The 20,400-nt window shown below is 34.4% G+C and overlaps 1 protein-coding gene across 1 annotated transcript in view; it reads left to right on the top strand.

The window, feature by feature from the left end:
- WDR72 (WD repeat domain 72) overlaps window positions 1–20,400 on the top strand; it is a gene marked incomplete at both ends in the record, with an annotated part of 95,962 nt that overhangs the window by 30,119 nt on the left and 45,443 nt on the right. Inside the window, 2 exons of the mRNA XM_079540737.1 lie at window positions 13,990–14,810; window positions 18,966–19,057. Of these exons, the coding sequence (XP_079396863.1) occupies window positions 13,990–14,810; window positions 18,966–19,057 (913 nt within the window). The remainder of the gene's footprint in view (window positions 1–13,989; window positions 14,811–18,965; window positions 19,058–20,400) is intronic.

The following is a 20,400-nucleotide window of genomic DNA, read 5'->3' as shown; positions in this document are numbered from 1 at the left end:
ATAATTGTTCAACTCTTTATATTTCTCTTTGACCTTTTACTAATCTTAGTCTGATTTCTAAAGTTCTTTTTGATCCCATTTTCTGAAAAGTCTTATTAAAGCATAATCCTGCTGAGCATGTTGTGGGGCAGATGGTGTGCTAGTTGGCCATTGACACAGAATCTGATCTCACTGTTACTTTAGTTAAAGGAATAATTTCTTCTAGCTTTTTCAAAGAGAAATAACAAAGTTATAATAGATGACTTTGGAGCAGTGTTTTGGCTGTACATATTATATTTCAATTTTCAAATTGCATGAGTTTAACAAAGTGTTTAAGAAAAAGAATGTGCTGTTCATGGAATATGGGAAAGTAGTTTTTGGCAAATTGTGAAGTGAGGAGTTTAATGTACTTTGTGGATTACCATGATTTTAAATTTGAAGTAATGTCACAAGAGGTGACAGAGTTGTAATAATTTATAGCACTCTTCTTGATCAGGCATGTGTCTTGACTGCTCTGAATTTGCAATGAAATATTCTATTTTCATCTTTCAACTTTGTTCATTAGTTATCTTGCCCTAATGAAAACTCCTTAGAAAATATTATTGATGGCTCTTAAACTTCCCTATGATTGACAACATACTTTTTTTTTTCTTTCACCTTCTCTTTTTTGTCCTTACAGTCATGTTAGTCTAATTCCCTAACAAAGAAATGTCTGTACTTGGAGAAACAGCATTCATCAAACTCTGCCACTATTTGCATCCAGCATTTCATCTCACCTCCAACCCCGTTAGACCAGATTCTGTAGATTAGTGTGGGAGATGCTGGTGGCCAAATGTATAGGAGGTAGCCAACTTGAGCATAACAATTAAGTGAACAATGGAAGTCTGCATAATGTTATTCTAGAAACCTGGTATGGACTGCACAAAGGGACCATGTGGCTTCTTATAGTTGAAGCTGTTTTGTTATGAAGTCCAAATCAAGGGCTTCTTAAGAAAAATACATTTTTTTATAGTTCTTGATCTGGAAACTTTTTTCAGTTTTTTTCCAAGTGTTTGTATTGACTTTTTTGAACCACAGCATTTTAACATCTTTAAATATATCCTTGAAATCTGATTTCATGAAGCTAGTGGAAGTTCCATGGATATAAGTGAGTTCAATGCCTTCATGCCATATTGTATACAACGTCCTCTCAGATTAAACTATCATGAAAATCTGAGATGCTTTAATATGCACGTATACAATCAATATTTCATTATCCATTTGCTTCTCTGACAAATTGTATAATAGGAAATTAACACGCTAAATTGATAATAACACTCCAATTTTACCAAAAACAAACAAATTCCACTTCAGTCTGCATAAAAATTCAGTTTCAAAGACTTATGTAACAGAAAATGTTAGGATTCCATCTATTCTGTCAGGTCAGCATTATGTTTGTAAGAAATACTTACTTTGTACAGTGATCCACATGAACTTCATAGGCAAGATTAATATTTATTGCATTTTTTTTTTATCATTAATAATATATTTGAGACAAAAAACCCATCTGCAAGACAATGGTCTCTTTCTTCCATCCTAAGAAAAATATCCTCACATAGCAGACCAGCTTCAAAGGCTTTATTTCAAAACATTTGTCATCATGTGAATCACAGATACAAAGGCAGAATGCTTTGATTTCATGGTGTTTTGACCATTTTAATTCTCTTATTGTGGTGCACGTGCCAGTGGGAGTACCAATAACAGATGAGTGTGACAAATGCAGTTAAGGCAAGATCCATATTAGTATTGTCAAATACCCTAGGTATATTTAAACAGATTTTAATTATTTTCAATGTCAGAAGACCCAAAATATATAGTTTAATAGTTCTTCAAGAAAGCTGTACTTAGTATGTGAATGTAAAAATCTCTCATAAAAATGAAACTTTTATATTGGCCTTAGTCATTGACATAGGGTATTCATCAAGTCAGCAATTTGTGCGGCAAAGTGCCATTTGAATAGCGTATTGTTAGACTACTTATGGTCCACTTGACAAGGGTTCTTGCTGTAAATAGTGCAATTTGACTCCAGCTGTTAAAGAGTGGCTTTGACAGCAGCCAAATAGAATGGAGATGCTTTACTGCACCGCAGAAAAATCAATATTGGGTTCTTGTTCATAGTAACCTGTTTTTTCTTTTTTTGCAGATTTATAGAAGACTATCTAGAATTCATTTTTGGGAGTTTAAATATTATTTTAAGATTCTGTTGTGATTTCAAATTAACATTAGTGATAAATAATGAGCCAAAAAAAAAAAAAGAGAGAAAATACTTTGTGGATTTACGCATGCAATGCGGTAACAGTGTTATTTTAACTCCAGCTTATGTGGATAGATATTAGGATGTTGATGCATAAGTTATATAACTAATGACAAAGACAGTCTTTCCTTCTTGATATTACTTTTAATGATCCTACCATATCCCTATCATTTTTCGGTTGTTTTTCTTTGTTGTTATTGTTGCTTTGTTGGTTTTTTAAAGGATTTCTTTTTTGTTCATTCTGTAACAACCCCCACAGATGTTGACAATCTGTAGTGCCATTGTAGATTTTCCTGAAGCATAGTCTTGCTGCTGCTGAACAGTTTTCCAGTAGTATTCAATGACATAAGGTTGCTATGATACCTGGCCAGTAGCAATAGGTATTGAATCTTCTGGTCTTAATTACAATAGACTACATACTGGATTGTGTGCTTGTGGTGTTTGTATGGAACTGGCTGTTATTATACCTTTAAATCAGTTATTCTTGAAAATGAAACTGAGTATTTAAAAAAAATTTTTTTTAAATACCTTGCTTTATGTGAAACAATTAAATCTTCACATAAAAATTGAATGGAATCCGTTTTCCTGATGTTCCACAAACATTTCACATTAGAAAATTTTCCAGCTGCTAGTTGGAGTAATTTGGATATAAATCTGTTATCATGCATTGCTATTTTTAGTGCATGGTTAAATAATGTAATTAGAGCTTCCTTTATGTAAAGATATAGGAAGAAGAGAGGCTTCTACAATTTGAGCGATCACTGCTAAGTCAAATTCCATTGAAATCTTTGATCTGCTGAATTATACTACTGAAGAGCTAGATTAGAAAAAATAATTTTAAGATAATTTTCATAGCTGTGTGAGATGAGAAAGATAATGAAGGGGAAGAAATACATTTTTATAGGAAAATTTATGGAAATATTTACTGCTTGATATATTTCACTTGACATTTCCTTAAAGTACAAATCTTTGAGCACATAACCATTAGAGAATGGTGCAGAAAGTCAAAATTTCTGAAGTGTCAACACAAGATTCATAAGAAGTCATTGGGCTTATGCAGCTGTTAGAAGAAAATGTAACTGGAGTAAAGTACCAGTTACTGTAACAGTACTAAAGCACATTTTAAATTCGTTATGTTGACATACCTAATATTTGTTCTGCAGAGCTTCCCATTCACGTATGTGATAGCATATATATTGTTTTAAACAAAATACGTGTAAGCAGGATGCCTATGAAACAAAAGTATTTCCTCAGTAGGAAGTTAGTATTTTTATAGAATTACTTAAATCAATGTGCAATAGAATGTACAGAAATGATAAATAATAAACTACTTTATGTTGCCTAGAATAAGCAAGACATAAGTGAACTGGAACAACAGCAGTCGTTTGTTTTAGTAAGTTATTAAGTGCAATTTAATTATTGGGAAACTGGAAAAATCATGACAAGGTAAATTTTACCAGTGTGAAGTCTGATAGAATAATGGACGTGAGATATAAACATAAATACAAAATATTACTTTTCAAATAGAAATCAGATACTGTAAACTGTGGAACCTTAGGTGTGTATTCCATTTATTTCAGTTTGATGTCTAGAGTAGTATAAGAGATACAGATTTTTGATCACTTTAATTTAAACTATTAACACCAAGTGGGAGAATGTCAGTAACAGGAAAAGGGTAATTTTTTGTTCTTCTGTCAGGTTATTTCTTTTTTTTATATATAGATTTGTGTTCAGAAGCTATTTATATATATGTATATGTATGTGTGTGTGTGTGTATATATATACATGATAGTAAGTTATTTAAATGCAATAGTAAAATGAGCAAAGAAACAAAGGTCTATATATGGATTTCCCGTGATGCAGATGCAAAGCATTTCAGCACCATGTTTCCTGTGAAACACGCAATGGGGCCAATGTGACAACATAACCACAATGAAGGAATCACTTCAGAATTATTAGATCAAATAGGTGACAGTCAAAGGGCATCACGGTCCTGAGAGAGTGATAGCTTGGACCACGTGCCAGCATTGCTGAAAGTTACTGCAGTTTTATGAACCCCTCTACCAAGTTATGAATTCGTTGATTTTGGTGTTTTCTCCACTCATTGCCACAAATCAGAATAAAAGGAAAGGCTACCTTTGTGATATTGTAGCATATTTTACTCGTACAGGTACAGATAGCGAGCAGCACAGGCAGGCCTTTGCTGAGGTGTACTCCTTTGTCTATTAAAAACAGTGGTAACTTCTTTAGAAATATATTGAGAGTTTAAATGTAATGATGGAACTAGGCCTTGCAAAATGACTTCTGAAACCAGCACCAAATTTTACTCAGCAAGAAAAGACTCACTGTCTTCCAGTTTCCTTCTGATAACTAGTTCATTTCTGTTAATTATTGGAGAATTAAGTACTAAATTGTGGTTCAATTTTAAAACAACAGAGACAACAAAGCAGCAACAACTGTGCATACATTTCCGTTTTTCTATTGTTTTTCTACATTTTGATCCTCAAACCTAAATTTGTTTGGATAGCCAGGTTCTGTTCTTTCAATAGTTCTGAGAAAGATGAATCAACAAACCAGGTATGTCTCAATATTTATTTTTCAATACAGGGTATAGGGATGTAGCTGCTATTCTGATACCTCCCTATAGAATCTTAAACTCCAGTCTGTAGTTTCATATGCTTTTAAGAATGACATTTTCAAGGCTAGACTGCATTATACTACTTAAAACTTAACTGCAAAATTACTAGTGTTGGTATTAATGTGAACCAGTGTTCGTTTGCTTAGAATTTGATCTAGCAGTTCCATGTAGGTAAGTTTTATCAGAGAATCCCAGGGCAAAGACACTATCCCAGTTGGAGTCAGCAGCTAGCAATATATTGGTAGCTTAATTTTTACATACGTGTGTCCTTCTTGGAACAAAGCAATATTCCCATGTTTTAATCTCCTTTAGTTATGTTAGTGGTTTCTCTGTTCAGCTTTATTCTCACAAATATTTGGGTGTGCATTCATCCAGTAAATGATTCAGTACAATAATTCCCAGGTGCAAGCATCATGTCTGTAGATTACAATGGCATTGTTTGTCCAGTCGATTATGTAGGAACAATGGATGTTCCATGTTACAGCTTTCCTTCCTAAGTGCTGAGTAATGCTGAGGAAGTTTTCACTGCCACCCATCTCTGAAATCTATATGTTTCTAGAGTTGCATCATTTTTTGTTAGAAAATTTACTTCTACATTGGTATGTTAAGATGCTGACATAATTTATGTATGTGCAAATACTAATGTCTTCCTTTAAAAAAAGAATCTCATACTTTCCTACCATCTAAAATTTTCATGGCTCACGGACTGTCAATGTAGAAGGTGGGTCTGATTTTGAAGTGGAGGGTCCTCAGTTCATTTTGACATTCTTTCTACAATAAAAATCTGAGAGGCTTTGTTAAAGGTACTAAAAGGATAAATGATATTGAAAATTATGTATGTCCTTCTCAAGAGGATCCTGTTTGACCAATATAGTAATGCCTCTGGTTTGTGTGATCCTCTGTGCATAAAGACAGCATTGCTTTGGAGTAGGTAGTTCCAGCCTGTCTGTGCCAGCTTTAGGAGACTATAGAAAATTCTAGTGATAAACTGTTTGTATTCCCTAAATTGAAGGGATCCTTAAGCAGGGTAGGCATGGGAGTGTGTATGTATCTGTAGGAGTTCTGTTGGGATAGAAGGTGCTTCTTGCCTGTTAATATGGAGGTGAAAGAGCAACTGATGATTTTCATCCTTCATCCCTGGGCAGGCTTTTAGAAATGGTGTATGTTTTAGCCATTTTAGTTGCACACCTATAATTTGCAGCATTTTTGACCAAAAGCATCTTTGCCCATATCCTGGATTTCTCATCGATTCAACAAAGCTAAGAAAAAAAAAAGCTGCATATTTATAGGGTTCATCATTAGTGAGACTGCTTTGAATTGTTGACTGAATTCAGATTGTGCTTGAAAAAAGAACGAAAAATGTTTTAAGGCAGTATTCGTATAAAACATAAATGACACTCTAGCAGAACATGCAGGTCAGAACTTTACTTCCTAAATGATTATTTTCCTGAAAACAAAAGCAGTGTAAAAAAACAAACAAACAAACAAAAACCCCTCAATTTCATCCAATTTAATAATTTTTCCACAATGAATCCAGTTAAGAGAGCATTACCTTTGTTACTTAAGATTATGAACTTAACAATGCAGATTTCTGATGCAATTTAGCTGAAAAGATTATTCAATGTCATTAATGAACAAGATTTATATATAATTTATACTTATTACCAGTTTTTCAGACATCACAATGAACTTTGCTTTCACTTTAAGTGTTGTGTGACTTAAATTTTGTGTACTGATTTAGAGAGCTTTTTGAATGCTTAAGATCAGGGAAATTTGAAATTAAACTCCAAGCTCTATTTGAGTGCTCTATAATATCTGTTTTAGTATTTCTCCACTGTATGATCTGTTGGAACATTTGGTATATATTAGTCACAGAAAAATGCTGGATTAAATTTTCATTAATGAACCACTAAGCTTTATATATTTAGTAGTAACTTCATGATAACTATCTGTGAAGGCTGTATCAAGCCTTTAGTTTTATATGTTGAAGCTACAAATATTTTGTAGTTGATAGGTGTTGTATTCATAGTATGAATTTAAGAAACGCTATTTGTAATCTGAGATTTTTTTGTGAAACTTGCTTGCAATATTTTATGTTCATAAACTTGTTCAAAGCCCCAAACACAATTTCATTTATCTTTACATTCTAAGCTTTATAGAATCTGCAAAAGTGTCCATCTGTTCAGCTGAGATTGCTTCAAATAGTGAGTGGTCAGAGAGACTTAGATGATAAAGGTCAAAGGAGCCTCTTGACCCTGTGATACTTGCTAAAGCAATTGGAGCATAGGGACTGATATACAGTTAGATATAGCTTGCTAACGCAATCTCCACTTTAATTGGTAATGATAGCAGGAATACACAGTAAAGTCATTGCTGAAAGAAAACAAAAAGTATCCAATATAGTAATTTATTACCAGTCAGTGGGTTTCACGCATAGGTTGTTTTACCCCTGCAGTGGTCAGAGAAAGCAAAAAGGTACTCTAACACTTAACTGAAAATGGATGCCCTGCTGCTATCAGAGATGCATGGTGGTCAAATGATTGCCTGTGCCATTAGCTTGGTAATGTTTTCTCTATTGTAAACTCAGCTCCCCATGTTCTTCCTGTGCATCAGCTGCAGATTGAAGGCTTTCTCGTTTGTCTTCTATTTGTGCTGCCAATCATCAAGCTGCTGTCCACCAAGCACATCTCAAGGAGGCAATTTTTTTTTTTACTACTATCGACTACTATCTCCAGCAGCCCAGGGCTCAGAGGATTTAGAAATGAATTTAATGCTTTAATTTGCACTGTGCCAACCATTTTGTGCATTTTTAGAACGTATTTTTCTTTGAGACAATTCCATGAGAATTCCACATTTCCTATTTTGCAAAACTGTCAAAGATTGTGCCTGCAAACCTGTCCCTGGAACATAGTTGTTTCTCTTATATATACTACCTAGTTTGCTCTGAAAGTTAGACTTCCTATTTATTTTTGTGAAAACTGCAACAATTACAAAGAGAACAATAATACTATTTTAAAGAACCAATTCTAGAACTATTTTTTCAACTGTTAACCATGCATTTTTACTAGTGATGAGCAAGAGCATGCATGCTGCACTCATAAAAATCTGTGCCAGTGGAGGTGACTCACTGTCACCACTGCTGAAATGCACCACCCACCACCTCACTGTGCTCACATTCAATGGTTGGTCTTCAGAAATGTTAAGAAACATTAATGAATGCCCATGGGTGCCTTTTTTCCACACGGAGGAAAAATGTTTTGCTTTATCTATGCTTTCATGTCAGGTGCCATTTTGTCAGACTGCCTCTCTGCTGCCATCTGTCACGTAGCAATAACATGTAATGGAATATTGGTGGGTAGGTTCAACCTGTACTGTCATATCACCAACATCCACCTCTGACGTTGTTGGCCAACTTAATAAAATAGGAGGCGTTACTTTCAGAGCATCCCTTGTATCTGTAATTCATCTCATTTAAAAGATCGAAGAGAAAAGGACCTATGAAGATGAAGCCATTTATTAAGCTATTCCATATTCTGTTTTTAAAATGACAAATACAACAAATGACATCACAAAGGCAGTAACATTTGTTTCTTCCTGCTATTGGGGACTGAACATCATGGAGAATAGAGTAGAGCTATCCTTTCAGAACAAGTGGATTTTTAAGATCCCTATGAGTAATAATCTTGCTTCAGTCAAAATATTTCTTCCAGATACATGAACCAAAAATGTAAAAGAGGGGGTAGGAGGATGGATGGTTTCTTATAATCGGCTGTATGACACTTCCGTGCTTTTCTTATGAGCCTGGAGAGAGACCAATGCGGGGTCATGATTCTGAGAAAAATTAGTTCTGAACTTCTGTTGACATGCTGTTAACTGTCATGATCAAGAGACAGGAAATTCCTAGCCTCCAATAAATTTTGGTTGGCAAATTCTGTTGCCTCATCTTTCCTCACTGTAGCGTCCATTTTATTGAAATGAGCATAATGATAGTTTCGTCTCACACTCTGGTACTATTTCAGAAATATAGTCTGTCTGTAATGACTGTAAAGAGCAGTTTTAATGATTTAGTTGTTTTTTTGCTTAAAAACGTGTGGAATGGTGAAATATATGAACTTTTGTTTACAGATTGTCTTCCTTGAATACACGTAAACAGGATGACGGTATTTGATTAATTAGCAATTTCTTTTCAGTACTTATATTTAATAAGGGATTGTTTATTCTTTAAAGTGGAATTCTCATTCCTTTGATGCAGATATTATCATGGACTTTAAATGCTCTGTTTTGTTGGGTCAGTGTTAGTAGTCTATTAAGAGCGTATATGTGAAAATAGCAACATTTAAATCTGCTAAGAAAAACAAACAAACAAACAAAAAAACAAACCAAAATCCTCAGGATTCTTAGAAATTATACCTTGCTCTTCCAAAATCAGAAGCAGTGCTTGTTTTAGTGAATCTTTCTTTTGACAATACTTTGAAAAATCACTACCGCCTGCACCCAAAGTCTAACTAAATTCTATTTTTGTGCAATGGGGGATGGAGAAGAAGTAGCGTAGGAAGGAAGGGACCGATATTTCTCATCAGGCTAACTCACGTTTACATTATTGATTCACTTTGAAGGCACTGGGAAATTTCAGGCCTGTTTGTTAGCTGTATGTTATGTTTGATATAAAAATATGTACAGTGGATAAAGAAGACCAAAAGGATATAAGAATTGCATTTAATACTTTCAGACATGCTTTTGTGTAGAAGTTGATACCACTCATACTTTGAGAACTATTTCTTTCAGTGGTATTAAAGTGACCCCTAAGTATTTTTTGAGTCTGGTTTACTTTCCAAAGTCTGCTTGCCAGTTTATTTCTTTTGTGTAAAATGAACGTCAGGACCATTTTTGTCAAATGTATTTTTAGCACACAACTCATAAAAAAAAAAAAGTGCTTCTGGTGAAGAAAAGTGGAACGCGAAAGAAAGTACATATACACGAGGATTTGAAACAATACAGAGTCACTGCCAGCTAATGGACGTGTGTATTTTAAGTGGAATAGTCTTCCTAGATTAAGGAGGATCCCAGTGGGAAAGTGCCTTTAGAGAAAAGGCAGCTAGATAAAGTAAGATTTGAATTTTACTTCCCGTGAAAGTTTTGTAATGTGTATGCATTTAACTTTTTTAAGGTAACACTGATGTATTTAGAATCACCAAGGTTGGAAAAGACCTAAGAGATCATCCAGTCCAATCGTTCACCTATTCCCAATAGCTCCCACTAAACCATGTCCCACAACACAACATCCAGCCTTTCATGGCTATGGAGAAGGCAGCCCCCAAATCCCACAGGAAAAAAATACTGTCCTGGTGCTAAGGTGATTTGGTAAAGATTTGTAAAGGGAGAAGGAGGAGTGTAAAAGAATAATCTTCCAAGAGCAGGAAGGGATTTCATGTCAAAAGAAATGAAAGATTTTTCAGTTTGTTGCAATGGCTTGTGTCCTGGCTATAATACCTTTAGCAGCAAATGAGGGATCTCTTATCTTATAGTTTCTATGCACAGAACATAACTTGCCATTTCAAAGCCTTCCTGAATCCCTGTTCTTTCTTAGATATGGAAAGCTGTGCTTCAGTCAGAAATGACACTCAAGAGATTCATGAATGTGGTGTCATTTTGGTCTGTAGCCAAGCTTCTTTAAAAGCTCACAGGTGAAGGCTCAAAGGGAACACTCTCAGTGAATGCAAGCTTCTCCTAGAAGCAAAATATTCTGAATTCTAATTCATTGCTAGCATGAATGTCATTGATGTGAAAAGCTTTGTGTTTTATTTTTTTTTGAATGAGGGATATCTGGCCTCACTACTGAACTTTAGCATCTAATGTTGTTTTGCTGGTTTGGGTGGTGGTGGCAACACTCTTACACTGGGATTGGGAAAGTTTAAAATAGGACTTTTAAAGACTTATAAAGCTTTGTTTGATACTTTGTGACTAGGAAACATTTTAGCTGAAATGGTTGATGGTGCTTTTGGAATGATGCACGATGACACCATTTTCAGATAAAAATGAAGTACTTGCTACTTCTTAGTTTTAGATTTAAAACAATGAGTTAGCTATGTTATGACAATGAAAACACTTTTAGCTTTGTGTTTCAGTTTTTACACTTCATGAAAATGTTTATTTTTTTATAAATAAATTTGTCTGTCTTGACTGGTACAGATATACTTCAGATAGATTTCTTAAACTTATTGCTAGTGATGCAGAAGGAGAGCGTATTCAGCTAATTCTTATAAACAAGTCAAGTGGAGCGTCTGAATGTTCATAACTGTTTTAGAGTCACACACTTTGACAGTGATGAAAAGGACAGTAGCTAGATTTTAAAATCTAGATCAACTTATTAAAACCATGAAAAGCTTTCTCCCTACAATAGTTTTCAGAAGACCGTTAAAAGTAATCTTCCTAATTGCTACTAATGGAAGTAAGTGAAAGAAAGCTGGTGTATTCATCACTGAAGAGTCAGAAGGTAGGCTATATCAAAAATAATTTTTTTAATTAGCAAGGGTGAATTAGAAAAAGAGGAGATCTCTATACTGTCCTTTGAAATTGGTAATTATCAAAATCTGTGGGTTATGCTTAGTAGTACAACACAGAGTTGTCACTTAACTTGCAGAACTGAAGGAAGCCTTTGTATTATTGGAGGACTTCTTAATGTAATAATTTGAAATTCAGTTGGGGAATAAGGCTTGAATAGCTTGATATTTGGATATAGAATGTGATCACATTAACCCAGGACTGTCTTTCAAACTTTAAATAAAACTGCATTGAACAAAAATTGTCAAAAAAAAAAAAAAAAAAAGCAAGACCTGTGTGATGACAACAGGGAGAACTCTGAGTTAGACCACATGGCTCAGAGGCAGTCCATTCTTTGTTATTGCTGCTGTTAGCCTACTTTCTGATGCCATTATTAAACTCTTCATGTGTTTATTATAAAAATAATAATAATAATTAATGACAATACCTATCTGTAGCCAATAAATCTAGTTTTGTAAAACACTTGTGGAACTTTAACAAATACACCATTCAGAATGTAAATAACTTAATCTACTTTTCAATAACCATCATCAGATGTTATTCCCAGCACTCTAGTTCAGTTATTTTTATGGGCTTCCTTCCATTTTCTGTCATCTTATGTTAGAGAGAATAGCTTGTCCATATGTCCTAAATAGTGTTTTATGTTTGTAGCTTTAGATGTCCACCTGCTTTCACTGAAATGAAATGCCTATTGCAGAGAGCTAAGACAACTTGGTAGATGCTTTTAGGATCAATGTCAATAAGCTTTCGAATTGCCAATAAACATTTATTGTGACCTCACGCCCAGTAGCATCACCAGATTCCTCAACCAATTGACATTGTCAAGATATTTTCTTGTTCGAATGGCGATTTTTCCTAAAAGCTTCTAAATGTGAATCAACAAAATATAAGTGTATAAAACAGACAGAAATGTATGAATCTTCTATTTATTTCAGAACTAGTTTGTGAATTCCAGCGTGTACTTTACCTGAGTGTTAGGAAGCAGTATAATTAAAGATGGAAAATAATCCTAATGCTTAACTACAATATTTTTTTTAAAGGGAAGAGATGGTGGGGGAAAAAAAAAAAAGCATGAACATTATCCTATAACCCCTTGTTTATCTAAGGATCTCCATAGGGAGGCTTAATGTTTTGTATTTAGAGTGTGTTTTCATCTGTTTTTAATATCATTCACTAATTAACAGAACATCGGGTCATTTTATTACTCCAAACTAAATAGTCAAATAACTTGTTGAATAAATAGGGTCAAAAGTTTTGTTCGTGGTTTTCTTGTTTGTTTGTTTGTTTCTTGTAACAGATCACGAACAATTAATCCTACAAAACTTGTTCGTAATGTAAGAGGAGTTATGTAAAGAGTACTCTTGAATGAAAATGGTTAACATCATTTTCAAACTAAATTTAGCTGTCAATTTTTCTTTTTTTTAACTAATATCTGATGGTTTATTTTAAGATTCAGCTCATACGCATAGCAGAAACAGCTCTTAATTTGCACTGGTAGAGTATTTCTGATTGTCACAATAGAAATTAAATGATCTAGAAAATCCTGTTTTCCTCTGACACTATTGCCTCTCTACAAAAGCTTCACTGGGCTGAAAATTTGCTCCTTTGTTATGTTTCTGCTTGTATGTGCTTGCTTATGGGAAATGGTTTTAAGCTGAGGGAGGGGAGATTTAGGCTGGATGTCAGGGGGAAATTCTTTACCGAGAGTGGTGAGGTGCTGCAGACAGGTCGTGGATGCCCCGTTCCTGGAGGTGTTCAAGGCCAGATTGGATGGGGTCCTGGGCAGCCTAGTCTAGTGTTGAATGGGGAGGTTGGTGGCCCTGCATGTGGCAGAGGGGTTGGAGATTCATGGTGCTTGAGGTCCCTTCCAGCCCTGTCCATTCTGTGATTCTGATTCTATGATTGTAAAGATGAAATTCCTAGTATGAACACAGCACTGAGAGCATAGGCTAGTGCAGGACAATAAAAGCATATGAGTTGTAAATGCTTAAAGAAAAAAGGTAAAGGAATCAAAATGAAGTTTATACTCATGTCTGCTGTTTCCTGAAGATAGAAGTACTTCTTTAACAAATAAATCAGGATTCTGATAGCCGTTTTGTCACCATCTCAAAATTTGACTTTAACACTTGGTGATTCTCTTAGCACATTCAGAAAGCTCCCCTTGGCAAAGTGAGTCACAGTGATTTCTGTGAACTAAAGTAGTTGCTTTTCTACAAAAGCATCTGAAGTGTGTCTCAAAAAAAGTATGTATTTTGACCTCTGCAATAAAAATATATTGGACTATTCTATATTTCAAAGTCATTAGAGAATCTTGATTACAATATTTAAAAGCATGTCACTTTGCATAAACTATTTAAAAGAAAAATCTTGTTCTGAAGTAGCAAGTGAATAAATGCAATTACGTTGAACTTAATGGGGGATGTAATGGATTTAGCCTATTCCTTGTGCAACTTTGCTGATATCTCCAAAACTACAAAATACTATGGATTTGTTTGAATGCTAAATATTTTTCTTTCAGGTAACAGATAACAGCCTTATTCAACAGCCCTTTACTGTTTTACCAGTTAAGACAAAATGGAACAACGCAAACTTTCATGTTCTCTTATTTGATCTGGAAAAACTTGTGGATATTCTGCTGTCATCTCAACTCTGTGGATTGAAGTCATCAAATTCATTCCACAATTATGATGCTCTAGAAAGAGCCAAAAGTACTACTGAGAAAAGAGCGCTAACATTAAAAAGAAATAAAACTGCTGGGTTCACATTGTCAGTGGATGGACAAGTAGGTACTGTTTGTGCAAACCAGGTCAATATAGATTCTAACACAATTAGGCCTTTGGAAGAAAGTGGTGGCATAAAAAGACAGAAAAAAATGAAGAGTTCAAGAAAGACTAAAATGCAGCCATCAGGAAACATTGATGTGAACATCACCACAGATACAGCTAAACTGCTTTTGTCATGTCTCTTACCCTGGGGTGTAGATAAAGAAATAGATAATCTTTGTGTTGGGCAATTAGATATCTTAAGGCTGCAGAGCCCGGTTGCTTTTGGACTTGTGTCAAATGAAAGCCACCTCTCATTGATGTTGCCGGGATGGAAATGTACTGATGGTGTTGTGCTAGAAGAACACACTTCAAGCAACTTGTTTTCAAAAAGAGTGCTTGATTTATCAAACAAGTACCTTGCCGCAACCGAAGGGCACACTGGTGAGAAAGATGGAGCAGTGAATAATGTTTACGGAACAAAGGGAGCTGAAATAATTTTTTTCTTATTAAGCAGAATACTTTTAATCAACAGAGTTTTTAACATGCCTTCAGCATATACGAGTCAAATTGAAAGGTAAGAAAATCTTGTCTTCCTTAACAGCAAATTGCTTTCTTCTTCTAGAGCTTTGTTTTGTAGAATGCTCTTAAAATGAAAGGAGGTTGCAAGAAAGTTAAATATCTGTTTTTCTATTTAGCTGATGAGTAAACTTGTTTCATCTGAAGAAGAATTAGAGCTATCCAACTTCACATCCTGTCTTTCAGAGGGAATGCTTTTTCTCAGAGTTTAAAGAGAGTAATGAGGTCTCCTAAGACATATTTGGACGCATTAACACATTTGCGCTGTGTTGACTTTCACTTCCTGTAATATACTTACCCTGTCTTCATAGATAAACAAAATGTGAGCCAAAAACAATCTGTCCTAGTTATCCTATCTGAAGTAATATTCTCATGTTGTAAGAACGATCCCAAATAGCATTTGTTACTTAAAACAAATTTAATTGACTTAGTGCTTCTTTGAGCATTAAGGGGAAAAAAAATAGCATGCTCAACATTATTTGACACAGCCAAATAGAGCATACTAATCAGGCAATGGATATTGTCTGTCCACAGACTGTTGTCATTCAGAAAACCTATGTTGGTCTGTATTTAGTATTTTCGGGACAATTAACTTCAGTGTTGTTGATGCTATAGCCTAGAGGCAATAGGAAGAACAAAAAATATTGATCCTTGTGCTGCAAAGGACTGTGCATCTTCCACAAAGCTGTAGGCGTTCAAGATGCCTCAGGAGATATGCAAGATCCTACAAGACAAACATGGATTTCTCAGTTGCTCTTCTTGCTTATTACATTGCCAGCTGTTCCATACTCAATGCAAGATGTTACACAAAATGATATTTCCAGGATTCCAGATTGGACTTCAATTTCTTTTTGTACAAACAAAATTTGTTTGCACTTTGTTGTACAATGCTCTGGCAGAGATATATAAATATAGAAACATTTTAGATTTGAACATTTTTCCAGACATAAACTCTGTATTTGGAACATCTCTTCCATAAAATTATGAAAGCTGTATAGAAAAAAATGACCTCATCTGAATAAGAGGTCTTGAGTTTCTCCCTATGCTTTGTTTTTTGTTGTTGTTTTTTTTTTTAATTGTTATTTAATATTTATATGTATTTTTAAGCTTTGAATTTTCCTTTTGCTCTCCTTAGCAGAAATAGCACGTGCTGTAAGTCTGGGTAGAAATAACATTCCTCTTTTTGTCCTGGCTGTACTTGCACACTCATACTAAGTTTAGAGGCTTTTCCTTCTTTATTCTTTGTCTCTCACACATCTGGAAAATAACTGAGAAGTAGGTTTTTGTTTTTTTTTTTCGTAATATAGAAGGATAGCACTCTTTTTCAGGGAACTAGATCAGAACTAGACTACATGAGGTGAATCAACACAGACCTGAAAGGCTCTAGTCACCCGGCCTTTTCCTCTGTACTGCTGATGACAAAGTATTTTTCTCATCATGGCTCTTTCTTCAGACTGTATTTTTTTCCTATATATTGCAAAAACTGCTACAAAATGTTTGATATGTGGTCCATAAGTTTCCTTTCCCTCTTTTTTTGTGCCCTAATTCTAAGCATAGCATGAATAGGACTATTTATTTAACGTGATACTGAGATTCATCATTCATTTAACTTTTTCCTCTATGATTTCTCTGAGGGAATTATCACAGTTGATGTTAATTCATTCTTGAAATCTTCCTGTGAGATATATCCTTTCATTGTTCACTTTGTATTCAAGATTGAAATGAGCTTTGTTTATGTTGAGTTGTGGTACAATAATACACTTTGCCTATTTAAGAGTTTAAAAGAAACTAAGAACATGTGACTTTCTACAATTTGCTTTCTAAAAGTACAAAGTAGCCACACTTGCTCCAGCAGTTGATTTAGTTAAAACTACTGCATGCTCAAGGGAAAAACTAAATACTGAATTTTAATTTGCTGCAGCATTTACTGAAGAAGTTAGTAAGATGTTTTATATAGCTTGCAAGGGTCCTGATCTACTAATTATTACTGCAGTAACCCAACTCTTACTAGCTCAATTACTAATATGGAAGATAAAAAGCAATTTCATTTTCTTTAATCAGGATTCTTCTATCTTTTCAGTATTTTCATTTTCACAGCTATATAACCTTCCATCCTGTGAAAGTTTATTTTCTGTTGGCACATGAGTACAAATCCAAGAAATGTGAAGCTTTATAACATTTAAGTTCAGAGCAGGTTAAAAAAATGTGTACAGACTAGCCAGTGAGTAAATACTTAATATGTATGTAGCTGGTATTCAAATTCTTGCCCAATTTCATATTAATAGATAAGCACATTTATTTCTAGCAGTGTAGCTGGATGTCCAGGTATGTTACTACTACAATACTACCATGGCCTTGTGGTTTACGATTTTAGGATTCTAACTTTCTTCTGCTAATGCTGTATTTCTTTGCATGTGGCAATGAAATACTCATTGGTCTATAGGGAGAATTATTTCATTGACAGACAACTGTGCCTAGATCCAGGGAATACAATAATAAAATTTAAATTTCTTTGGCATATCTGATTTTATTACTACAGGAGAGCGAAAGGATTTTCTTTTCTGTTAAATAAATACACTTTTAATCTGGAGAATCAAAACTGGAAAAATGCAGTTCATATATTATTGTGTATTCTTGGATGAAAATAATCTTATTTTGAACAGAAATTCTGTCTTGGTCAGCATGTGTATATTTATGTTTCTGCATAAACCATGAATTTGACTGTTAAGCACCCCCAGTTAACATGGGCTGAAGAACTCTTGATGAGCTTTTGTAAGTTTTCAGGTAATGACTTCAATCAGTAAGTTTCAGGATGTAGTATATTGGTCTAATATTGTCTACCCGACTGCATGAATAAAATTGTTGGGATGTGAAAACAATGAACAGTGAATTACATGTTTTGAACATGCTATCAAACCAGTACTAAACTGTTTTAAAAACAAATAAAAATATAGTATCTTTCGACAGGATTTGAGCATTTCACGAAACAAACAGTTTGCAATCCAAAGAAGAAAAAAGTATGAAAAGCATGATTTTGGAAGAAGTTGGAGATGAGTCTATAAACTATTATTCATGAAGATGTTTTTGAATCTGCAATTTTTTGCAATTTGATCACAGTTGTGAAAATAAAGGAACTTGCATAAAAATGTCATTATAAAAGTGGGATATAAAAAGGAAAAAGCTATCACGAGATCTTAGTTTTGATATCTGTGTCTGTAACAGCGCTCAAGCTGACAGTTTTCAGAGTTTAGTATCATGAAGTTTTTGTAACAGTACAACTTACTAGTTGATTTTTAAAGATGAAATATTTTTAAATGCTATAACTTCAGAGTCACTATAGAAAAGTATTTAGAACATTGTTTAAAATAGTGTAAGAGTTCAGAAAGGCTTTTCCCTTGCTTTCTTCTGTTTTCATTCTTTTTCTTCATTACATTCTTGAATTAGTCAGAGACAAGTACTGAAGGGTTTTCCTAAAGCTATTCATATACATGTTAGTCTCCTAAGTTCTAGCTCTGTATCAAAATCCCAAGTATTACAACCATATTCTAAATGAAAATTTAGAACTCTGAAAGACCTATAAAATAAAGCTATTGCTTTTAGACTTTTATGCTATGTAATAGAAAGATGACCCAAATACTGCATGAAAATTTTATCTTAATGCATTTCTTTACATCATGTTAAAGTCATAATCAAAATATTTTGGGTTGTACGTATAGTTCCTGCATCTAGATGATGGTCTTGGGCTTATGGATATTTGACTGTTTCAATAGCAAGTTGAGGGTGAAAAATTCAAATTATTCTTAAAGAGAAATTATATCATACGTAAGTGAAATAGGTAGTAAGAACATTTAGATTAGATGTTAAGGGAAGTTTTTCACTGAGGGGGTGGTAAAGTGCTGTAACAAGTTACCCAAAGAGCTTGTGGGTAGTCTGTGCCTAGAGATGTTCAAGGCAGGGTTGGATGGGGCCCTGGGCAATCCAATCTAGTACTTGATCTACTGGCTGGCAAACCTGCCTGGGACTGGGGTTGAAACTTGATATTCCTGAGGTCCCTTCCAATCCAAGTCATTCTGTGATTCTATGAATATCCACCTTTAATCAAACATAAAATTTTTGTATGTTAAGATTTTATTCAAGTTCCATATTCTTTCAGCCTACAGCAACCAGAATCTGTACACAGCAAATGGCAAAATGTGGAAGCAGCCATATCTTCATTTCCCAGTTTCTATGGAGAGTTACCACGTAGTAAGTATATGGAAATATGGCAGTACTAGCTTTTTATGGTGTTATGTTTTGCATGTAATCCATTGCTAAAATATATTGCTTATCTTCAGTAATGACTATATATATATATTCTTTAGTTTTAATGATGTTCATAAAGAAATTGTATTAATCTGTTATTTTCTTTTGTGAGTATCATTTTTACATACAAAAGCATGTAGACTGATAAGCAATGCTGTATTCAAGGAAACATTTTGTGTGGCAAAACACTTTAGCTGAATTTCTTAAGATATTTTCTAGTTATCTGAAAAACTGAAATATAATGAAATGGTCATCTTTACCCTCCCCCATCTCCCTCAGCACTGTTACATGCCCACCCTGCAATATATACAACCCTTCAAGCAAACTGTTGCCTTAGTAATGTGAGGGTTATCTTGACTGTTCAATAATGCCCTTAGACTTTTGGCTTAAGGCAAAATAAAGTAATTTCTTCATGCTAATGTCCCATAGACAGTCATTCACTGATCTTGGCTTGCAGGCCACTGTAAATTTCTTACAGCATGCAGTGAACCAAAGAATAGAAGCTGGAATGTAGATTTTTCACAATATGTTACCTAGCAGATAGTGTTCCTGTTATAGGTTAAGTCCTGTCTAAACTGCTAACATGAACTCTTTTAAGTAATGGCTTGACCTTCTGGTATGTAAATAAGTCTTGAAAACCCCATCTAAATCAGCTTTTATTGTATCTTTTCTTCTCTCTTAGACATGCTGTAATTATTACTTGATATAACTTGTGATGATAGCAAAAATACTTGCTAGAAAAAAGAAGGGATGATGAAAAGTAAATGGATAAATTGCACAGAAGTAGAGATTACTAAAATATTAACGACAAAGTCACATTAGAACAGGATCCTTCAATGTATTTTTACATACATGGACATAAAGCTGAAGTCTGCTTGGATGAGAGCAGAAGATAATGTTGGATAGGATACTGTTTCCTGTACTCTTTCTCAATCTCAGGAATGCTTGTTGAAAGATCACTTTGTTTACAATAGAGTTGCTTCAGGTTAGCTCTTCTATCAGCTAGTAAGAACCATCTCAGTGGATGGATGTGTTGTGTGTTTGGGTTGCTTGTGAATTTTGGTGTTGCTTTAACACTTAGAGTTGCCAAAAACAAATCAGTTTCCTGTTTTCAAGACATTATATTGTATTGGCATTCAGATATTAGTGTGTGGATTCAAAGGGTCGTACAACTAATTTGCTTGATTTTTGCCTGGCAAGGAATCTCATAGCAAAGTCCTGAAATGTGTGACATTTCTCTATTGAAGTCTAAATGAGGAAGAAGTGGACTGAACACGTGATGTTTA

This window comes from Tetrao urogallus (assembly GCF_951394365.1).
Source record: "Tetrao urogallus genome assembly, chromosome: 11".
Classification (NCBI taxonomy): domain Eukaryota; kingdom Metazoa; phylum Chordata; class Aves; order Galliformes; family Phasianidae; genus Tetrao; species Tetrao urogallus.
This window is presented reverse-complemented; position numbering and strand designations above follow the sequence as displayed.